The sequence below is a fragment of the Corticium candelabrum genome, chromosome 11, assembly GCF_963422355.1.
Source record: "Corticium candelabrum chromosome 11, ooCorCand1.1, whole genome shotgun sequence".
Lineage (NCBI taxonomy): Eukaryota > Metazoa > Porifera > Homoscleromorpha > Homosclerophorida > Plakinidae > Corticium > Corticium candelabrum.
In genome coordinates this window covers 7,703,318-7,720,563 of record NC_085095.1, presented here as the reverse complement: position 1 = coordinate 7,720,563, position 17,246 = coordinate 7,703,318, and the positions used below count along the sequence as shown (strand labels likewise).

Genomic DNA, 17,246 nt, shown 5'->3' with positions numbered 1-17,246 from the left:
GTGTGTGTGTGTGTGTGTGTGTGTGTGTGTGTATTAATATAAACTACCGTAGATACATAATCTAGAGGATAAACAAAGTCTACATGACCTTATTGCTGTAATCAATTTATTAAATCAAATTATACTTCCTAATGGTTGCATCTCTACAGCACGTATACAGAGTGTTACCAGATAGCGACACTCCATGGACAGAGTCACAGTCAGCTCCAGTCATATCGTCCCATTCAACAATATCCAATTCAGAGTTAAGTGGTAACACCTTCGACACAAAGCAACAACCGTCGCCTGCAACACAGTACATCCCTACATACAAACGGCAACGACACACAAAAATACGAATGCATATAACCAGTGCTGGCAATAAAGCGGTTACGATCCTTTGCAGCCACACTGAGAATGGGTGAATTAGAACGATGAATACGAGAAACGAGTTCACTGGAAAAGATAATTTACAAAGAGTGTGACATCATGCAGCATGTCCGGAGCTCACGTATTCACTAAAAACCTTGTTTTTCTGAGATCTATAATGCCCACTAATCCATCCTGGCAACCGGCAACACACGTGATATCAGACAAAAACGCACAGCTGTTGACTGTACCAGAGAGTCTCTGAGAAAATATCTAATACAAACACATAACAGATACACTACGATCTACTGAGCCAAAAATGTTAGTTAGTAACTTACAAATTTCAGAAGTATTTCCAAACACAAAAAGGGCACTGAATCACACACACACACACACACACACACACACACACACACACACACACACACACACACACACACACACACACACACACACACACACACACACAACTTGAACCTTGATTCCACCATACCCACTATGGGTTTTGGCAACGCAGCGTAATAGCGCTTCTCTAAGCAGCACGATCATCAGCATCACGAAGACTGATATGTAATGATGAGGTCTCTTTTGACAACATCTATCCATCTCTGTTTAGGCCCATGTGTTGGTCTTGTTGCATTACTAAGTCTGCTGCAAAGTAATTGTTTTTGGGGACAATTGTCACTGATGCGTAGCAGATGGCCCAGCCATTGCAATCGTTGTTTCTGTATTGTCATAGCAATAGGGTCTTCACACGCTCGTTCTAAATTGTCTGAATTCTTGATTTTATTCCATCTTGAGACACCAAGAATCAATCAAATGCACCGCATGTGGAATGTATTTAAGCATTGCAAATTTGGTTGTGTAACGGACCAAGTCTCACATCCATATAGCAAAACAGGTCTCACCAAAGCACAAAAAATTTCATCTTTGTGGAGATTGAAAACTGTCTGTTGGTAAATACCCTTTTCTTCCAGGAACCAAAAACTCTACTTGCTTTGCTTATACGAGCATCAATTTCAGCAATGCATCCACCATCTTGGCTCATGATACTCCCCAAGTAAGTAAACTCTGTAACGTTTTCAAGAACAGAACCGTCAAGAATACGTGCCTGCTCGTAACCAATGCTCAAAACTTTTGTTTTCTTGATGCTGATTTTCATTCCCCATTTACAGCAGGACTCATGTAGACTGTCTACTAACTTTTGTAGTTCACCCGAGGTCTTCCCAATTAAAGCTAAATCATCAGCATAGCAGCTTTAATGACACTAATTCCTTGAGCTTTGACTTTGTAGTTCATGTAGAGACTTCCCTCTTTCCTGTATTCAATTTCTATTCCGCCAACTTTAGCTTTGTTTAGTGCTTCACATACAATCTTGTCCATGACGAGATTAAATAATACAGGAGACATAGCACAACCCTGACGTACACCAGTTGTAACTTCAAATTTTGATGACTTCTCACCACTAGATTTGACAACACAATGTGTTCCATCGTGAATGTCAACAATCAATTGTACAACTTGTTCCTCAATGCCTCTCTCTTTCAAAAGTAGTCTGAGAACATCTCTAGGTACGAAGTCAAAAGCTTTTTCCAGATCAACAAAACAAATATGAACAGCACACTCATGTTCAATGGACTTTTCAATTAACTGACGAACCAACCATATTTGATCAATTGTTCCTCTACCTGAACAAAAACCACATTGGGCTTCTAGTAGTAGAGGTTCAACTGACTGTTTAATTAAGTCGTTCCAGAAGAATATTTGCTAATACCTTTCCAAGTACACTAAGTAATGAAATACCACGATAGTTGTCGCATATTAGTCTGTCATTTTTCTTGAAAACAGGGACAAGAACTGAATCTTTCCAATCCTGTGACACTCTTCCTGAAGACCAAACTTGTTGAAAAAGCTCAGATAGCCAATCAAAAAGCTCTGTAGGCCCAGCTTTCAGTAATTCAGCTGTTATTCCATCATTATCAGATGCTCTATTATTTTTAACTTTTTAATAGCTGGTAATTTCTTCTTCACTGAGTAGAGCACCAGACCCAACAGAGCGTACAACCATTCCAGAGTCTATTGCAATAGGACGTCTGACATTTAATACCGAGGCAAAGTGTCTCTTCCAACGATCTAACTGATCGTCGGTACAAAGTAGTTTCTGACCATGCTCATTTAAAATTACTGAGGCAGGTTGAATGGGTACGTGATCAAAATTTTTGAGCTTCCTGAAAAATTCATAATGATTGTGGTGTTTCAAGTCATATTATAAATCAGATGCTTGTTCATGCAACCATTCTTCTTTGTCTTGTCAAACTGCTTGTTTCACTTGTTTGAATAAACTAACATAATGTTTCCTAGTCATCTCGTTTTCCTGACATCTCATCCAAGCGATGTGAGCCTCACATTTCTTAGCTATCAAATGTACTGTATGCTCAGAAATCCATCTATTCTTCCTGGTTTGAACAACATTGAGGTGTTCATTTGCAGAGTCCATAATTGCACTACAAAAATCAGACCACATAGCTTCAGTCTCAGTAGATAATCTTTGTGTAAATCTAGTCATGATGTTATTTCAATATTTGCCTAGAGCAATAGGATCACTGAGTACGGCTCATGCAAAGGTTTTCACTCGTCTTTTCCCACGTGGCTTCTGAAGTTTCAGTACCATCTTACTACAAACAAGTTTGTGGTCACTGTCAAAATTTGGTCCTCGTCGTACTCTTGGATCATGTACCATTTATTGCATAGACTGCTTTACCAAAACGTAGTCTTTTAGACTTGGTTGTAATTTGGGATTAGTAGGATACCAAGTGGCAGTGTGTATATTCTTATGCTGGAAAAAGGTGTTTGTGATTCCCAGGTTATGTGCTTGACAAAATTCTATCAGTCTAACACCATTGTCACTGGTTGACTTTAATAAACCAAACTGACCAACAACTTTCGAAACTGCCTTTCCAAGTCTAGCATTAAAGTCACCCAGCACAACAACAAGCGAACCTCTTATGCATAACAACATCAAGTTGTTGATAAAATTCATCTTTAACTACCTCTTCGCATTGTTCTGTTGGAGCGTAACCAACAATGACATTCAAAATTCCTTGTCAGTGAGAAAGTCAGCACGCAATATCCTATCTGAGATAGGATCAAACGATTTGAGTGACTTCATCACATTATGTGTAACCACTAGACCAACGCCCCTGGAAGCTAGCTCAGGTGGTCCAGAAAACAACAGACGATAGCAGGAGTCTTCATCTAAATCCATCATGCCTGCGCCAGGTAAGTGAGTTTCAGTAATGCCACATAATGTAATATCAGTTGTAATCAACTCTTTGGCAAGAAGGTCAGTTCTGCCCACACCCTTTAATTAATGTTCGAACATTCCACACACCAAACTTGAGCAATTGATTTTTTTTCCACATCACGTCATTGATTTCGTTCCGCTTACAATAATGGAAGAGCTTAAGCTAACAGTTGAAGGGTAGTGTAAACTTGACTTGCAACTATTCTTTACCATTATATTGCATATATGATGAAATTTCTTTACATGGTTCCTCATGAAATTTACTGATGACAATACACTAGAGCAATCCAGAATAGGACATCTCATGGAATGAACAGACCATGTTATTGTGGTACCAGAAGCAGATTGGATAGTAGTCCGACTACAAACTGAGTTATTAGGGGCAGCCGGAGAGCCCTCAATAACCCCTTCCCACGAGCACAGCCCCTTGATTGCCGGGTTGCCTCTCAGTCTTCGGAGCCCAGTTCTATTCCTGGCATCACTGGCTCTTTCCCCAGCGCCACCCCTACTTTTGTCCACACGCAGAGGAATGCGCTCTATTCTGCATTTAGTAGCAACATATGTTTTAAGTGACCAGCTTGCTAGGCTAGCGCACCCTAGCCTCTCACCATCTTCAACTTGCTGAAGGTTGAAGTTAGCATGTATTTCCTCCCCCGGGCAAGGGAACTACCAGAAATACAAGGTCCCGTGGGGTACCCTCTTGGAGGATTCAGTGAGAGGACTTTCACCCACCCACCCACCCACCCATACACACGCACACACACACACACACACACACACACACACACACACACACGTCGAGTTCAAGCTCTAAATCAACGAGTGATCGGGTTCATTTACAATCTGCAAATCACTGGGTCTCGTGGTAGATCGGATGCTCTACATGTACAGTACACAACCAGACAGTAGCTTACCTGTTTCCTTGAGTGCAAGCCATAACCTTCCAACAAACCGTCTTCTCTACCGACAATCAGCATTTTTCCTTCGGTGTTAACCTCACGATCACCTGTTCATTGTCTATCGTAAACACACACATGATAAAGTCTATAAACGTTCTCAAACTAACTCGTCTGTGATTCTCTTTCTCCTAAACTGATTGAATCAAAAGTTGTTTGAATGGCACAGCCATTGATAGCACAGCTGGCATTGTTGACAACGTTTGACAACAATTTGCTTTCACCAACATCCCATAACTTCACACAGCCGTCTCCTCCACAAGCTATAATGACAAACTTACAAAGCAACTCCGTTGGACCGTTTTAGCATTATAAAATAAGAATGATTGTAGATATTTAGTTAAACACATACAGTAAATTGGGACAACCTACAAATGATCTAATGCTCTATTGTACGTCTGTATGCATGTTTGTCCATCTGTCTGTATGCATAGTTGTCTATCTGTCTGTGTGTTTGTCCATGTCTGTATGTGTGTTTGTCCATATGTCTGTGTGTTTGTCTATCTGTCTGTGTGTTTGTCTATCTGTGTAGCCTCGTCCCCAGACTCTCTCGCTCTAGTCTTGTCCGGTGCCTGTATGACAATTCCAGACACGAGAGAGTCTGGGATCATCCCCGCCTACTTCCTGCCATATCTCCTTACTAAATCACTAAGTGTCACCCCCAACTTCATCAAGTGTCCCTTAACTTCAAAATCAAATTAGCATTAGAACTAATCCAATAAATGTACCACATGGGATGCTATGACCATTGTTTGGTGTTTGTGGCATATCCAGCACTTGCAGACAACTGAAGCATGTTGAAAAGGTAAGTCTATGGAGTGTTGGTGACGGATGTCGTGTAGGCTTGTGGTCTGAGATCTACAATTGGCGGAGTGATGACCTTCTACGTAGTTCACACGCGGCCATTAGCGTTTGTGCGCAGAATAGACTTTGTAGCAAAAAGCGTGCAATGACAAGGGAAGGGGTTGATCTTGACATGAAACTACGGTCTGGAGGGTCAACTTGAAGCTTCCAGGGCTATTCTTTCACAAAAAGATGCATTTGTTTTCATACTTGAAGACTTCTCGAAGGGTAGACGGTAGTTTCCTGTCAAGATCAACCCCTTCCCCTTGTCATGCGCGCTTTTTGCTACAGAGTCTTAGACTCTAGTCTGCACGCAAACGCTAATGGCCACACAGGAGATGCGCGTGTGAACTACGTAGAAGGTCATTACTCCGCCAATTGTTAATCTCAGACCACAAGCCTACACGACACCCGTCACCAACACTCCATAGACTTACCTTTTCAACATGCTTCAGTTGTCTGCAAGTGCTGGATATGCCACAAACACCAAACAACGGTCATAGCATCCCGTGTGGTACGTTTATTGGATAAAGCCTGGTTCACAATACACCTCACGTCGTCTCATGTCAAAGGAGGCCGCTTCCGACACGACGCGACGTGTTGGATAGGATTTATTCCTATTCCAGTGAGTCGCGTCGGAAGCGGCCTCCTTTGACGCGAGATGACGCAACGCGACACGAGGTGTATTGTGAACCAAGCTTTAGTTCTAACGCTAATTTCATTTTGAAGTTGTGGGACACTTGATGAAGTTGGGGGTGACAATTAGTGAACATTTAGTAAAGAGATATGGCAGGAAGTAGGTGGAATGATCCCGGACTCTCTTGCGCCTGGAATTGTCATACGGGCACTGGACAAGAATAGCGCAAGAGAGTCTGGGGACGAGGCTACTATCTTTTTATGTGTTTGTCCATCTGCCTGTCTATGTGATTGTCCATCTGTCTATCAGTTTGTGCATCTGTCTGTGTGTTTGTCCATTTGTCTGTATGCATGTTTGTCCATCTGCCTGTCTACATGATTGTCCATCTGTCTACGTGTTTGTCCATATGTCTGTGTGTTTGTCCATTTGTCTGTATGCATGTCTGTCCATCTGTTTGTGTGTTTGTCCATCCATCTGTCTGTGTGTTTGTCCATCTGTGTGTATGTATGTTTGTCCATCTGTCTATGCATTTGTCCATCTGTGTGTATGCATGTTTGTCCATCTGTCTGTATGTGTGTTTGTCCATCTGCCTGTATGTATTCGTCCATCTGTGTATATTCATGTCTGTCCATCTGTGTACATGCATGTTTGTCCATCTGTCTCTGTGTGTGTTACCTGTCTGTGTTTAATTATGCTATTCTACAATTAAAGACGTAATGAATCAGTTGTTTGACTTACACACAACATTTCTTCCTCTGTCCACTATAGCTGTCTGCGTCACCCCTAGTACAAAATTCCATTGCTCATAATTCAATAAATAATAAAGCAAGTGCATCGCAGTCATACTCGATTTATGGCCCACCAATGTGACTGGGCAACTACCATCTTCCACTGACCAAATTTTTAGTCGCATATCACTGCCACCACTAAGTATAACGACACCTGAAGGAAAGAAGCTGCAGCAGAGAACATCCAAAAGATGACCAGACAAATCTCTCTATAGTGTAATGTTATACCGTAGTGTAGTATGTTAGAAAATGAGAGAAAAGAGTTTGGCTTACTCGGATTGAGCCATTTGATGTTAGAAAAACTTTCAGTTGGCCTGATGTGCCACAGCAGACGCCGAGTCCTTGAGATGGACTCACACTGACAGACATAATCTGCAACCAAACAAATTTCGTGAAACATTGTGACAATGTCTTGCCTTGTCTGTCAGTCAGTCAGTGTTAGTGTTCTGTATGTAGAGGTTTGTGTGTAATAAATGATGTCAGTCAGTCAGTCAGTCAGTCAGTCAGTCAGTCAGTCGGTTTTAGATTTCAGTAGCGACTATTATGTTTCGACTTCCTATGATGTACGTAGTGCCTTGTATGTTCAATAAATGATCTTTGTCAGTCAGTCAGTCTGTCTGTCTGTCTGTCTGTCTGTCTGTCTGTCTGTCTGTCTGTCTGTCTTTTATTTTGAACATCAATACTACCATACAGTACAAGCCATTTCAGCTAAATAGTGAGCTCTTTGTCTGTCTGTCAGTTTGTCTCAGCTACACCTCTGATTGATACAAAATAAATTCATTTCCTTTATTTCCTTTATACGATGTCACCCAGTCTGTCCGCCCATCAGTCCGTCACTCTGCACAAACAAACACCAACAGAAACAGCTTACATTCCCTTGGATAATGTTCCTAAACGTGGCGACTGGAGCCACAAATTTCGTGCTGCATCTTCTGCTAGCGCAGCTAACCAGCAAACATTTCTGCCAACAAGCCAAAAATCAAATAATTACTACGAGAGCACCAATAATTATTCGTCATTCAATCATCACACTTGACCAATCCACGTGCAGCTAAAACCATCAGACGCCTCGATGACTGGCAAGTCTCTCGCATCGCATCCAACTCGTTTCAGCTCTCCATAGAGAGTACCTTCCCCTGAAAAATCGATATGAAGTCGGTGCAATCAGCAAGCGATGTTTCACAACGTTAACCTTCAGAGCGGCAAGAAATCCACGCTTTCCCGCCGGTTTCTCTGTAAAATAGAGATACGCAATGATAGACCCAAGATTTAACAGCAAGAGGATGTTCATCGTACTGCAAGGCTGTCTCCCAGTCGCACTGCAAATGAATGAGACGGCGTGTTGTCATGTTCAGATCCCGTATAAGAAAACGATCGAAGCGAGTGCTAAATGTTTACCTATTGAATGGGCATTAATTAATTAACATTCAAATTTAATTTTCAATACGTGTCATTTCAACAGCTATAGAGATATATTTTGAACAACTGATTATACATTCTACTGCTCACAATTAATGTATCCATTAATAAAATAAAGACTAAAAACAAAGATGCTCAGAAACTTGCTTTGTCCCTTACTTAACGTACTTAATTAGTGATATCTACTAAACTCTAAGTTGCTCTCAGCAAGCCTTAATAGTACTTTATATAATCAATAAACATAAACACTGTTCGTTTACAGCCTTTTAGCAATCAGTGTAACTTTCATATTCTTCAGTCAACACTTCAGTAGCTGGTTGAAACTGTCGTAATGGATTAACAGGTGTCCTTGCTGATGATGACCAACTGGTCACACTCGATATAGATATATCATCACCATCTGATGATGGTTGTTTGATGACTGGCATCCTTAGGCTAGTTGACATGGAAGATGGTGTAGAAAAGCTTGATGAGCTCAAGCGTTTTCGTCGTCCAGGCGTTATTGCTGAAACCATTTTCTGAATGGTGGCCTTCCGGTCAAACACAACTCTAGTAATACTCTCCACGACTGCATCCTTGTCTTCACGTGAACTACAACCACAATAAAATACTTCATACTACAGGCATGTCTGTAAGACAACGATAGTCATCACAAAACAGTCATCAAACAAACCTGCTTCTAAAGAAAAAGGATGCATGTGTTTGTGTACCAGGTTCCCTGTGCACCAACTTCCACATGTTTGTGACACCTGAATAATAATGCACTGAAGTACTACAGAAGTAAGATGCGCAAAAGCGCACACATACACACACACACACACACACACACACACACACACACACACACACACACACACACACACACACTACTTTACCATCAGAATCTGTAAGATCTTCTAAACTAGCATGTGACGTAAGTAGTAGTTTCCTATAGCGAAAATCTTCTAGAGAAGAAGAAAACACCTAAAAGCATATACTTGTATAATCATTCCATTCATAATACACGATCTACAAGATTTTGTTATCATGTTATCAAAAGCATCTAAAACAAGTGTCAATGAGTTTTCACTCACTTTTATAAGTTTTATTACCCCACACCTACATATCACACCCACCCATCCACCCACCTACAACCTATACACACCATGTCTTTCTTCTTTCCTTTTCTGTCCTTGTCTGCAGCCAAGAGAATGATTACGGTTTGAAACACTAAGTAGAATACAACAGCCCGTGTCAGAAGACAGCAAAAAACATTAAGTAGTTCACATTATACCAAAGCAGCTCATTTCTGGTCCCATTCCCTTTTTCCATCCTTTTTGCATGTCTTCAATTGGATTAAGCCACATTACCAAGCACTGGTGCACCAACTCATCAATAGTGACATGAACACCCGGCTGTCAACATTCAGCATGAATAAGTCAAAAGTCATCTTGTGATTAAACACAAAAACCTCTTTGAAGTGGGCATCCTTCAGTAACATCTCAAACAGTATGTGATAGCAATCGTACACTCGTTGAACTTCATTGATAAAATTAGCAACAGTTTCAATACTGGCAATAGCATCTGTGTGAGAAGAAAATGATTACAAACAAGTCACACATTCACTTCGGTACAATAGCATACCACTCAACAGTTCCTGTTCACTACTCTTTTCAGTTGTCAATTTAAGCATTTCTTTGAGAAAAAGTGGGTACCTCAGAACCCGCTAAGAATACATGTTAGTAGAACACATTAGCAATCATAACACTATAGAACCTGAATAGGAAGAATGAGAAGAGAATCAAGTGATGATGATAATTCTCTTTTTGGATTGCGAGCAGACAGAAATGCTTGTAGTTGAGGATCATTACGATCTGATATCAAATATATCATTACATAGATACAATACACATAAGTTTCTGTTCACATACGTAAAACTTCATGAGCTCGAGTGTGGCTGGCACAGAAAGCACTGTATAGCTTAAAATGCTCGGCATAGTATAGAAATGTTCCAGCAACAGAAAAAGCTGCATTCTAAAGAAATAACAAACACATTGCTAATAAGCTGACATACACTATATTACAATTATACAGTTACTATATATACCCTAACTGATGCAGCTGACGCTGAACTCATTATGCTCATTTCTGTAGACTCCTGGGTTGAATGCAAGCAATACAATATATTTGCAAACTACAATGAACTGCTTTATCCTACAAATTTACTTCAAGTGATGCAAGAAACTCCAACTGGAAAGGAATGATTTCTTCTAAATTGCCAAACAAAGCACTCAGCTGCATACACAATCACAATCAGTTATGCAGAAATCCTGACACGAGCATTAAAAATGCAAATCACTTACATCTTCTTTCTTTAGAAATGACTCTGACTTCATGGGATGAAGATATCGATGAAGAAGAATGTTCAGGTTCTATTGTCCAGTCAACGTTGCTAAACAAATTTCCTAAACATTTAAATTCTCACCTTCACATACGTCCTCTCTGTACTGACAAGTTCAGTAACACATTTCTGTAGTTTTTCTTCCTTGGTCATTGTCTTCTGATGTGGAACATCACTCTTACCATAGGCATGGAGTGAACGCACAAACCTTGTCAGTTCATCAGTATTCTGTGACAATCAAATTCTATTTACAAAACAAAGTTGGAATTTGCACTATGCAACTAACTTTCAGTAGCACATCAATCTGCTCTCGAGATAACTCTGGTGGGCTGAAGTCATCATCACTGAACAAAGATTCCTCTGGTGGTTTGCTGCCAAACTGCTCTGAACATTTCTCAGTGTCCTCCTCTACAACGGAATACACTGAAACTTGTTCTACTTCATCCTGTTTTTCCTCTTTAAGTACTAAACACAAACAGGTATACATCTAATAGCCAGCATTAGTTAATCAAGCATCTAACCATCTGGTTTAGGAACAAGCAATCCTTTTAGTGTATCATCAGTCAGCTCAACTTGGCTTGGTGGAGCTCGTAAAATCAACTGACTGATGATGTTGTCAGTGGTAGAAACAGCAGGAGCATCAATACGTCTTGACCGAAGCATCAGAGACAATGAAACACTGCGGTTAGCATCTTCAATCAACTGAAGAGCAGCCGACAACCCAACGTCTTGCACAAGAGTCTCATTAATCATCAAAATCTCATCTCCTTCAAGAACTCCTGTACACAAGCCAACATACATATTAATCAAACAGTAAACACACAACAAATTAGCCAACCATAAAGCTCTGCTAAGCCACCGGAGTCAACTTGACTAATAACAATAGACCCATAGCTAGATGTTACACTTGATTCCCATACTTCAGCCTCAGCAGTAAATCCTTCATAGGGTTGGCAGAAATTAAAAATATAAATACATGGTACCTTTACATATTACTAACAGCTCACCAAACATTATCTCAGGTGCTTTAGTCATGCTCACTGTGTGCATGACCTTCTGCAAAACTTCAAGTTCATCAAACACCTACAAGTAACAAGACTCGTTTAGTAGAGCATTAATTAAGCTACATATATGTATCCAACCTGCTCTTCAAGTAGGCAATCATCATCTGGAATTTCTGTTTCTAAACAAGCATGTCTCATCATTGGGTTTGATTTATATTACTTTGTATGTACCAAATCCATCTTGAACACGTCTTCGAAGAATAACAAAGTGCTCTTCTACGTTTACTTGTTGCTTCTGACAAATAACCAAAAACAACAAATATTACAAAGATAAGTGACATGTTTATACAATTTCACATTTTCAAGAATCTTCATTGGTGTTAAACCAGAAAGTGACAAAACAGCATACTAAATAAACAAAATAGCAATAGCATGAGTCAGTTTCTTGAAATGATTCAAAATTTCTTTCTACTACCTGTTTGTTTGGTAGTTTGACACGAACAAGATTTGATTGAGAACCCCATGCAAAATGATTAGCAGAAAAATCAACAGGAACATCAGATTCACTGGAAGAGACCTACAAGGTAGATAATTAATACAGTTAACATAATTCATAGAGCAATTGAGTGTTACGCAGTACAAACAGGTAGGTGTTACAGCATACCATGTCATACGACCCTCTCCTACTCCCTGCTCGGCTTGACGATCTGTAAGCCAGAAAAAAGACAATAATAATGATCAAGATAAACACGGCAAAAATTACTAAACCAATTACCGAGACTGATCTTCAGATAATGGCTCTTTGCCATTCGAGACCTTCAAGGATAATCCAACATGAGACATCAAATCATTGCAATAGACTCCAACAAACCATTCTATTGACATTCATTTTCTGTGCACCAAGCAGCTCCGAGTGTTTGACAAATTGACTCTTCTGTCCCTGCCATTACAAACATGCAGTCACTCTTTAATCAGTCAGTCACCTAATGCATAAATTGTTACTTTTAATCTAAACGTTTTTGGAGTTGTTGGATCCTTTGAAGTTTTCTTGCCAATTTGCAAAGCACGTCTTGCACATACCTGACACAAACTTGCTCACTTAGTGCTCACAGAGTCAATTTTCACACTGTACCACAGCATGAAGAGATGACACAGTAAATCCTCGCTGTAACCGACCCAGTAGTGCCTTCGTTGCTTTTGACATGTTAGCTAAAGCAGCCTAAAACAGCCAGAATGCTACAATACCTGCTAGTTACTAAAACATAATACAAAAGTTAATTTCTCACTTGTGGATTTGGTAACTCTGTTCCTTGCATGGCTGACATGTAACACTTCAAGCTGCCATTACAAAACAATCATATTACACAGTCATCAAGCTCACACGAGTAGACTACAAATACCGATACAAATCCATATTGAGTCTCTCAACATTCTCCACCCATGACCTGATCTGCAGTCAAGTAAATCAATCAAACAAACATATTATACTAGCCATTTGCAAAATGTTGTTGCTTTAGAAATTCATCATTCAAACAGTTTATTACAAAATCATGAGTGACATGATCATATACTTGCAGTTTGTACAGTACTACTGACATAAATTCGATGTTGTACAGTACCTGATTGGTAATAGTTGATCTAATCGCCTGTTTAGTAACAGTACTCAGCTGCAGCTCAGCAAGTTTCTTCATCTGTAATTCCTATAGTACCCCACCCATCAAAAACAAAATAATACGAGAACTCTTGTATGTCAACTTACAGACTTAATAGTCTCATCCAAAGTCTCTATCTGAGCCTAACAAAAAATCAATAAAATTCTGATAAAATCAATAAAATTGAGATGACATATTTCACAAACTTTCAGTGTTCTGTGTATCTCCACAGGATCACGACACTTCACAACAGCAGCAGCAGACACTATAACAAATGATGTGAGTATAACAACAACTAACATAATGAACATGATCATACCACAGTGAATTACACTAATCCAGCTTTCCATGTCGGCTTCATTCGTTGCCTACACGTATGTATCCAAACAGACATTCCGCAATACAGTGAAACAAAGCAACACGTTTGCATTTGTTTACCTGCACGTAAAATGCATACCCTGAATTGATAGTTAGACAGAAGACAAAGTCTTTCTTCAGATATTCGTGTACTGACTGTGCCATTCCGTCAGTCACATCTAAATATATCACATTGACGCATCAAATCAATGTAACCAGCTAACCAGTACACTATAACCGGACCTATGTGAGCTGTTGGTTGAATGTTCTCAGTCATCTGTTCAATGTTATCACATTGGTACAACAGCAGACTCGTTCCACTCAAAGTTGCTACCCAAAATAACAAAAATGCAGTATGAAATGCCTCATTTTATTTGTGGGATTCTCGTTTACCCCAATAATGTTTCCATTTCCTTTTGCCCGCTTCAGCTACTTTCCCATTCTTTTGCACAAGCACAGTCTTCATCTTGAGCCATCTGAAAATGTAAGCACAATTACTAGTATCATATCTTTTAACAACGTATTACACGATTAAATTAAATTTTATTTACTAACTGATGATTATTAATACTTATACAAAAATATTTACAATACTGACCCAGTTCTACACATTTGAGCTTGATGATGGATATGTGGCTCTTCGTGCCTATTAGGAACACAAAAATCAATTCTTGAAAAAAACAATAACTTATATATCAATAAAAATTTCATATTTGCTACACAGTGATCATACGTTAGTACGTGTACAAGATTACTCATAAGTCAGTCTCAAGTTGTTTGCTGCTTCTGTTATGCTAGGCTGCTATTATGTGACACTTGCACCTGTTTGCCATTCTATTCCTTTGTGCTGAAATAACTTACCAAATGTGTGTTGCTCAGTTAGAGCTCTCAATAAACTGAAAACAGTATACATAAAGTATACCAAATGTTAACAATAGATACCTTGGATAAGTTGATGAATTTTTACTACTAGCTGTATCACTGATCATTTCCAAGTCTTCCTCATCCACTGCAGTTTTCTGCAAACACAAGCAGTAATATTTGACAACAATGTAAAAGATATCTCTGAAATGTCGTACCATACTGCTCACTTCAGAGTCACCACCATCACATTGGTCGTCTACATCAGTCAGTTGCACACCAGCAGGCACCATCTGATTAATGTTAGGAAGACTCGGTACATCGCCGGGTACTGAATCGGAAAGATTTGAAATTTCGGGAACTGTTTCCTGTCTCGACTGATCACTCGCAGTCATGGTGGCAGCACTAGCTATGCTACTTGTTGCAGTAATTGTTGTTACACTAGACTCTGTTCTTGCTTTTCCATCGTCAACCCACTGGACAGTTGCATCTTTAGGTCCTCCCATTTCAAGCACTTGGCTAATGAAAGTTGGTTCATTGCTCATTAAACTGTCGTCTGTCACATGACCTCGCATGTCATTCATTCTCATGTGGCCATCAGACCAGTCTTGTTTCACCTGTGCACCTCGTGCCCATGACAAGTTGTTTTCTACATCCTGTCTATACACAGCAGGGCTGCTTCCTGATGAGTGGCTTACATAGGCCTCTTCGGCTACTCTAATATTCACGTATGTTGGTAATAAAATTTCGGTCATAAAACGTGTTACATTTACTTCCCTAGCAATGTTTGTCAAAACCGGTCTCTGTGGTACTGGAATCCAGTCTGCTGTCACAAACACAGCTGGTGGTGGATGCTGAGCTTCACAATATGACTCAACATACTGACACCCATTTTCACAGTTCATATCAACAGCATCAACATTTGACCTCAATGCAGAACAGCTGGTGTGTACTTTGGCTCCCATCACTGCTTGGATCTCATTACCGACATTATTTTGCTCCGATGACACCCTGTGGTATTCATTGTTTCCATTACTTTTGTCATCATCTGTGTCACTATCAACAGCTGACTCCTCTAGTTGTGAAAAGATGGCGGCATCAAGTTGTTGACCAACAATAGCTCCAATTTTTGAAGAACTTGTAGATTTAGGAGGATCAAGACCAGCAAGGAAGTCTCTAGGAACAGTGGGATCAGACTGTACAACAGTACGAGTTAATATATACAAACCACACAAACATCTCGCAACAACAAACTTGTGATGCTCCAGAACTAACACTGAAGATGTCATCGGGATCTATCTGCAGTCTAGCATTGTCTTCGGGTACAGGCGTTGGTCGCCGAACTCGTTGATGAAACTGATGAGACTAAATTATAAACAAGTAAAGTATTTAATGGCAACAAACCAACATCACAATATGCTCAAATGTCACCTTAATGGCTATATACATAATACAGTATGTACTGTACCAACCAGCAGCAACTGTTACTACTGTACCTACATCCAAAGCTCACCTTATCTGTAGCGGCCTGTGCTTGTGCGGGAGCAGGCACATACAGTGAACACATCGATGGAGTTTGAACAAGTTTGCTGTGTTGATATTGTGGCATCTGACGCACACAGAAAATATGACTAAAAAATCTTTCCACTTTGTATTGCAGTCAGTTGCAACATTTGTGCTTACAGAACAAATGTCCAGAAATTGAAAAGCGTCATTCTCAGACATGAAATTCAAACCCCACATCCCACCTACAACAAAAATGAAAGGAACAACAAATTATGTTTCAATTGTGTTTGTTTCTTGGTGTGGTGTGGTGTGGTGTGATGTGGTGTGTGTGTGTGTGTGTGTGTGTGTGTGTGTGTGTGTGTGTGTGTGTGTGTGTGTGTGTGTGTGTGTGTGTGTGTGTGACCTTTCTCAATGTCTCTCCATTGCACAAAATATTCTGAAGTCTTCTTTAGAACTGTTCCTAAACAAACATCATAAACACCTAAAAACACAAAAATCATGCCCTAAATTACTGTTTACGCACCAGGCACGAAGATTCTTGTTTCAAAGGAAACCTTCCCTATAGTACTGCGAGCAAACAGACGAAAAGCCTTACAATTCTCTGCAGTATCCTGCAACAACATAAATCCATGCATATACAACTAAATGCTCATCAGTGGATCATGTTACAAAACTCAACCATTGCAAACAAATAAACGTAACAGACAAAGAGGCTAGTAAACTATCACACAAACACACGAGCGAAAAGCGACAGAAAAGACAGACAAACGCACAGAAATTAAAAAGATATCTAATACTCAAATAAACGCACTTTGGACAGCAAAACGGTAATTGGAACGAGTGAGGGAAACACCGCCAGCCAATGCAGAGGTCCATCATCTGATGACAAGACGTTCACTTCAGCCAGAAACCTGAAAATCAATGAAGAGTTAGTCGGCCAAGTGCTACGCCCCCTTCTAATAGTTACATTAAACTCATTCCAACCGGAATATTTCCTTCTCTTGCGAGTTGTTCGATCGTTTTCTCTTTTTCTTTTCCTTCCTGTGTTGTCGTCGGCGTCGTGCGGCCGCATGGGGCCCGAAAATGCACTGAACGTTTCCAATTTTGACGCCCGTTTCACTCACAAATCATCAAAACTCGACTTCTGAATTCTTAACTCCACGGTCTAATACGCTGTTAATCGTAAACAGC

General features: G+C 40.0%; 2 protein-coding genes across 2 annotated transcripts; both read right to left on the bottom strand.

The window, feature by feature from the left end:
* Positions 1-70: 70 nt before the first annotated feature.
* Positions 71-8,258, bottom strand: LOC134186688 (proteasomal ATPase-associated factor 1-like). The gene is made up of 12 exons (XM_062654710.1): positions 8,173-8,258; positions 8,069-8,109; positions 7,909-8,012; positions 7,748-7,837; positions 7,150-7,248; positions 6,935-7,085; positions 6,827-6,871; positions 4,719-4,871; positions 4,567-4,658; positions 506-621; positions 350-435; positions 71-285 (listed from the first exon to the last, which is right to left on the bottom strand). Exons 1-12 carry the CDS (start codon positions 8,223-8,225, stop codon positions 110-112), a joined length of 1,206 nt encoding a protein of 401 aa, XP_062510694.1. The 5' UTR covers positions 8,226-8,258; the 3' UTR covers positions 71-109.
* Positions 8,259-8,558: 300 nt separating this feature from the next.
* Positions 8,559-17,167, bottom strand: LOC134186687 (protein still life, isoforms C/SIF type 2-like). Its single transcript, XM_062654709.1, has 45 exons — positions 17,040-17,167; positions 16,867-16,966; positions 16,579-16,666; positions 16,459-16,515; positions 16,233-16,297; positions 16,063-16,158; positions 15,804-15,914; positions 14,768-15,745; positions 14,631-14,707; positions 14,287-14,334; positions 14,082-14,164; positions 13,932-14,018; positions 13,770-13,867; positions 13,651-13,699; positions 13,538-13,596; positions 13,439-13,474; positions 13,299-13,379; positions 13,080-13,129; positions 12,966-13,017; positions 12,812-12,898; positions 12,682-12,759; positions 12,551-12,619; positions 12,455-12,495; positions 12,344-12,386; positions 12,155-12,256; positions 12,037-12,087; positions 11,911-11,974; positions 11,818-11,858; positions 11,683-11,758; positions 11,514-11,615; positions 11,197-11,454; positions 10,962-11,140; positions 10,760-10,903; positions 10,638-10,706; positions 10,501-10,569; positions 10,382-10,432; positions 10,206-10,308; positions 10,051-10,148; positions 9,919-10,000; positions 9,746-9,858; positions 9,569-9,689; positions 9,440-9,504; positions 9,171-9,258; positions 8,969-9,044; positions 8,559-8,886 (listed from the first exon to the last, which is right to left on the bottom strand). The coding sequence occupies exons 5-45, from the start codon at positions 16,290-16,292 to the stop codon at positions 8,562-8,564; spliced, it is 4,560 nt and encodes a 1,519-aa protein (XP_062510693.1). The 5' UTR covers positions 16,293-16,297; positions 16,459-16,515; positions 16,579-16,666; positions 16,867-16,966; positions 17,040-17,167; the 3' UTR covers positions 8,559-8,561.
* Between the last annotated feature and the right edge of the window lie 79 nt (positions 17,168-17,246).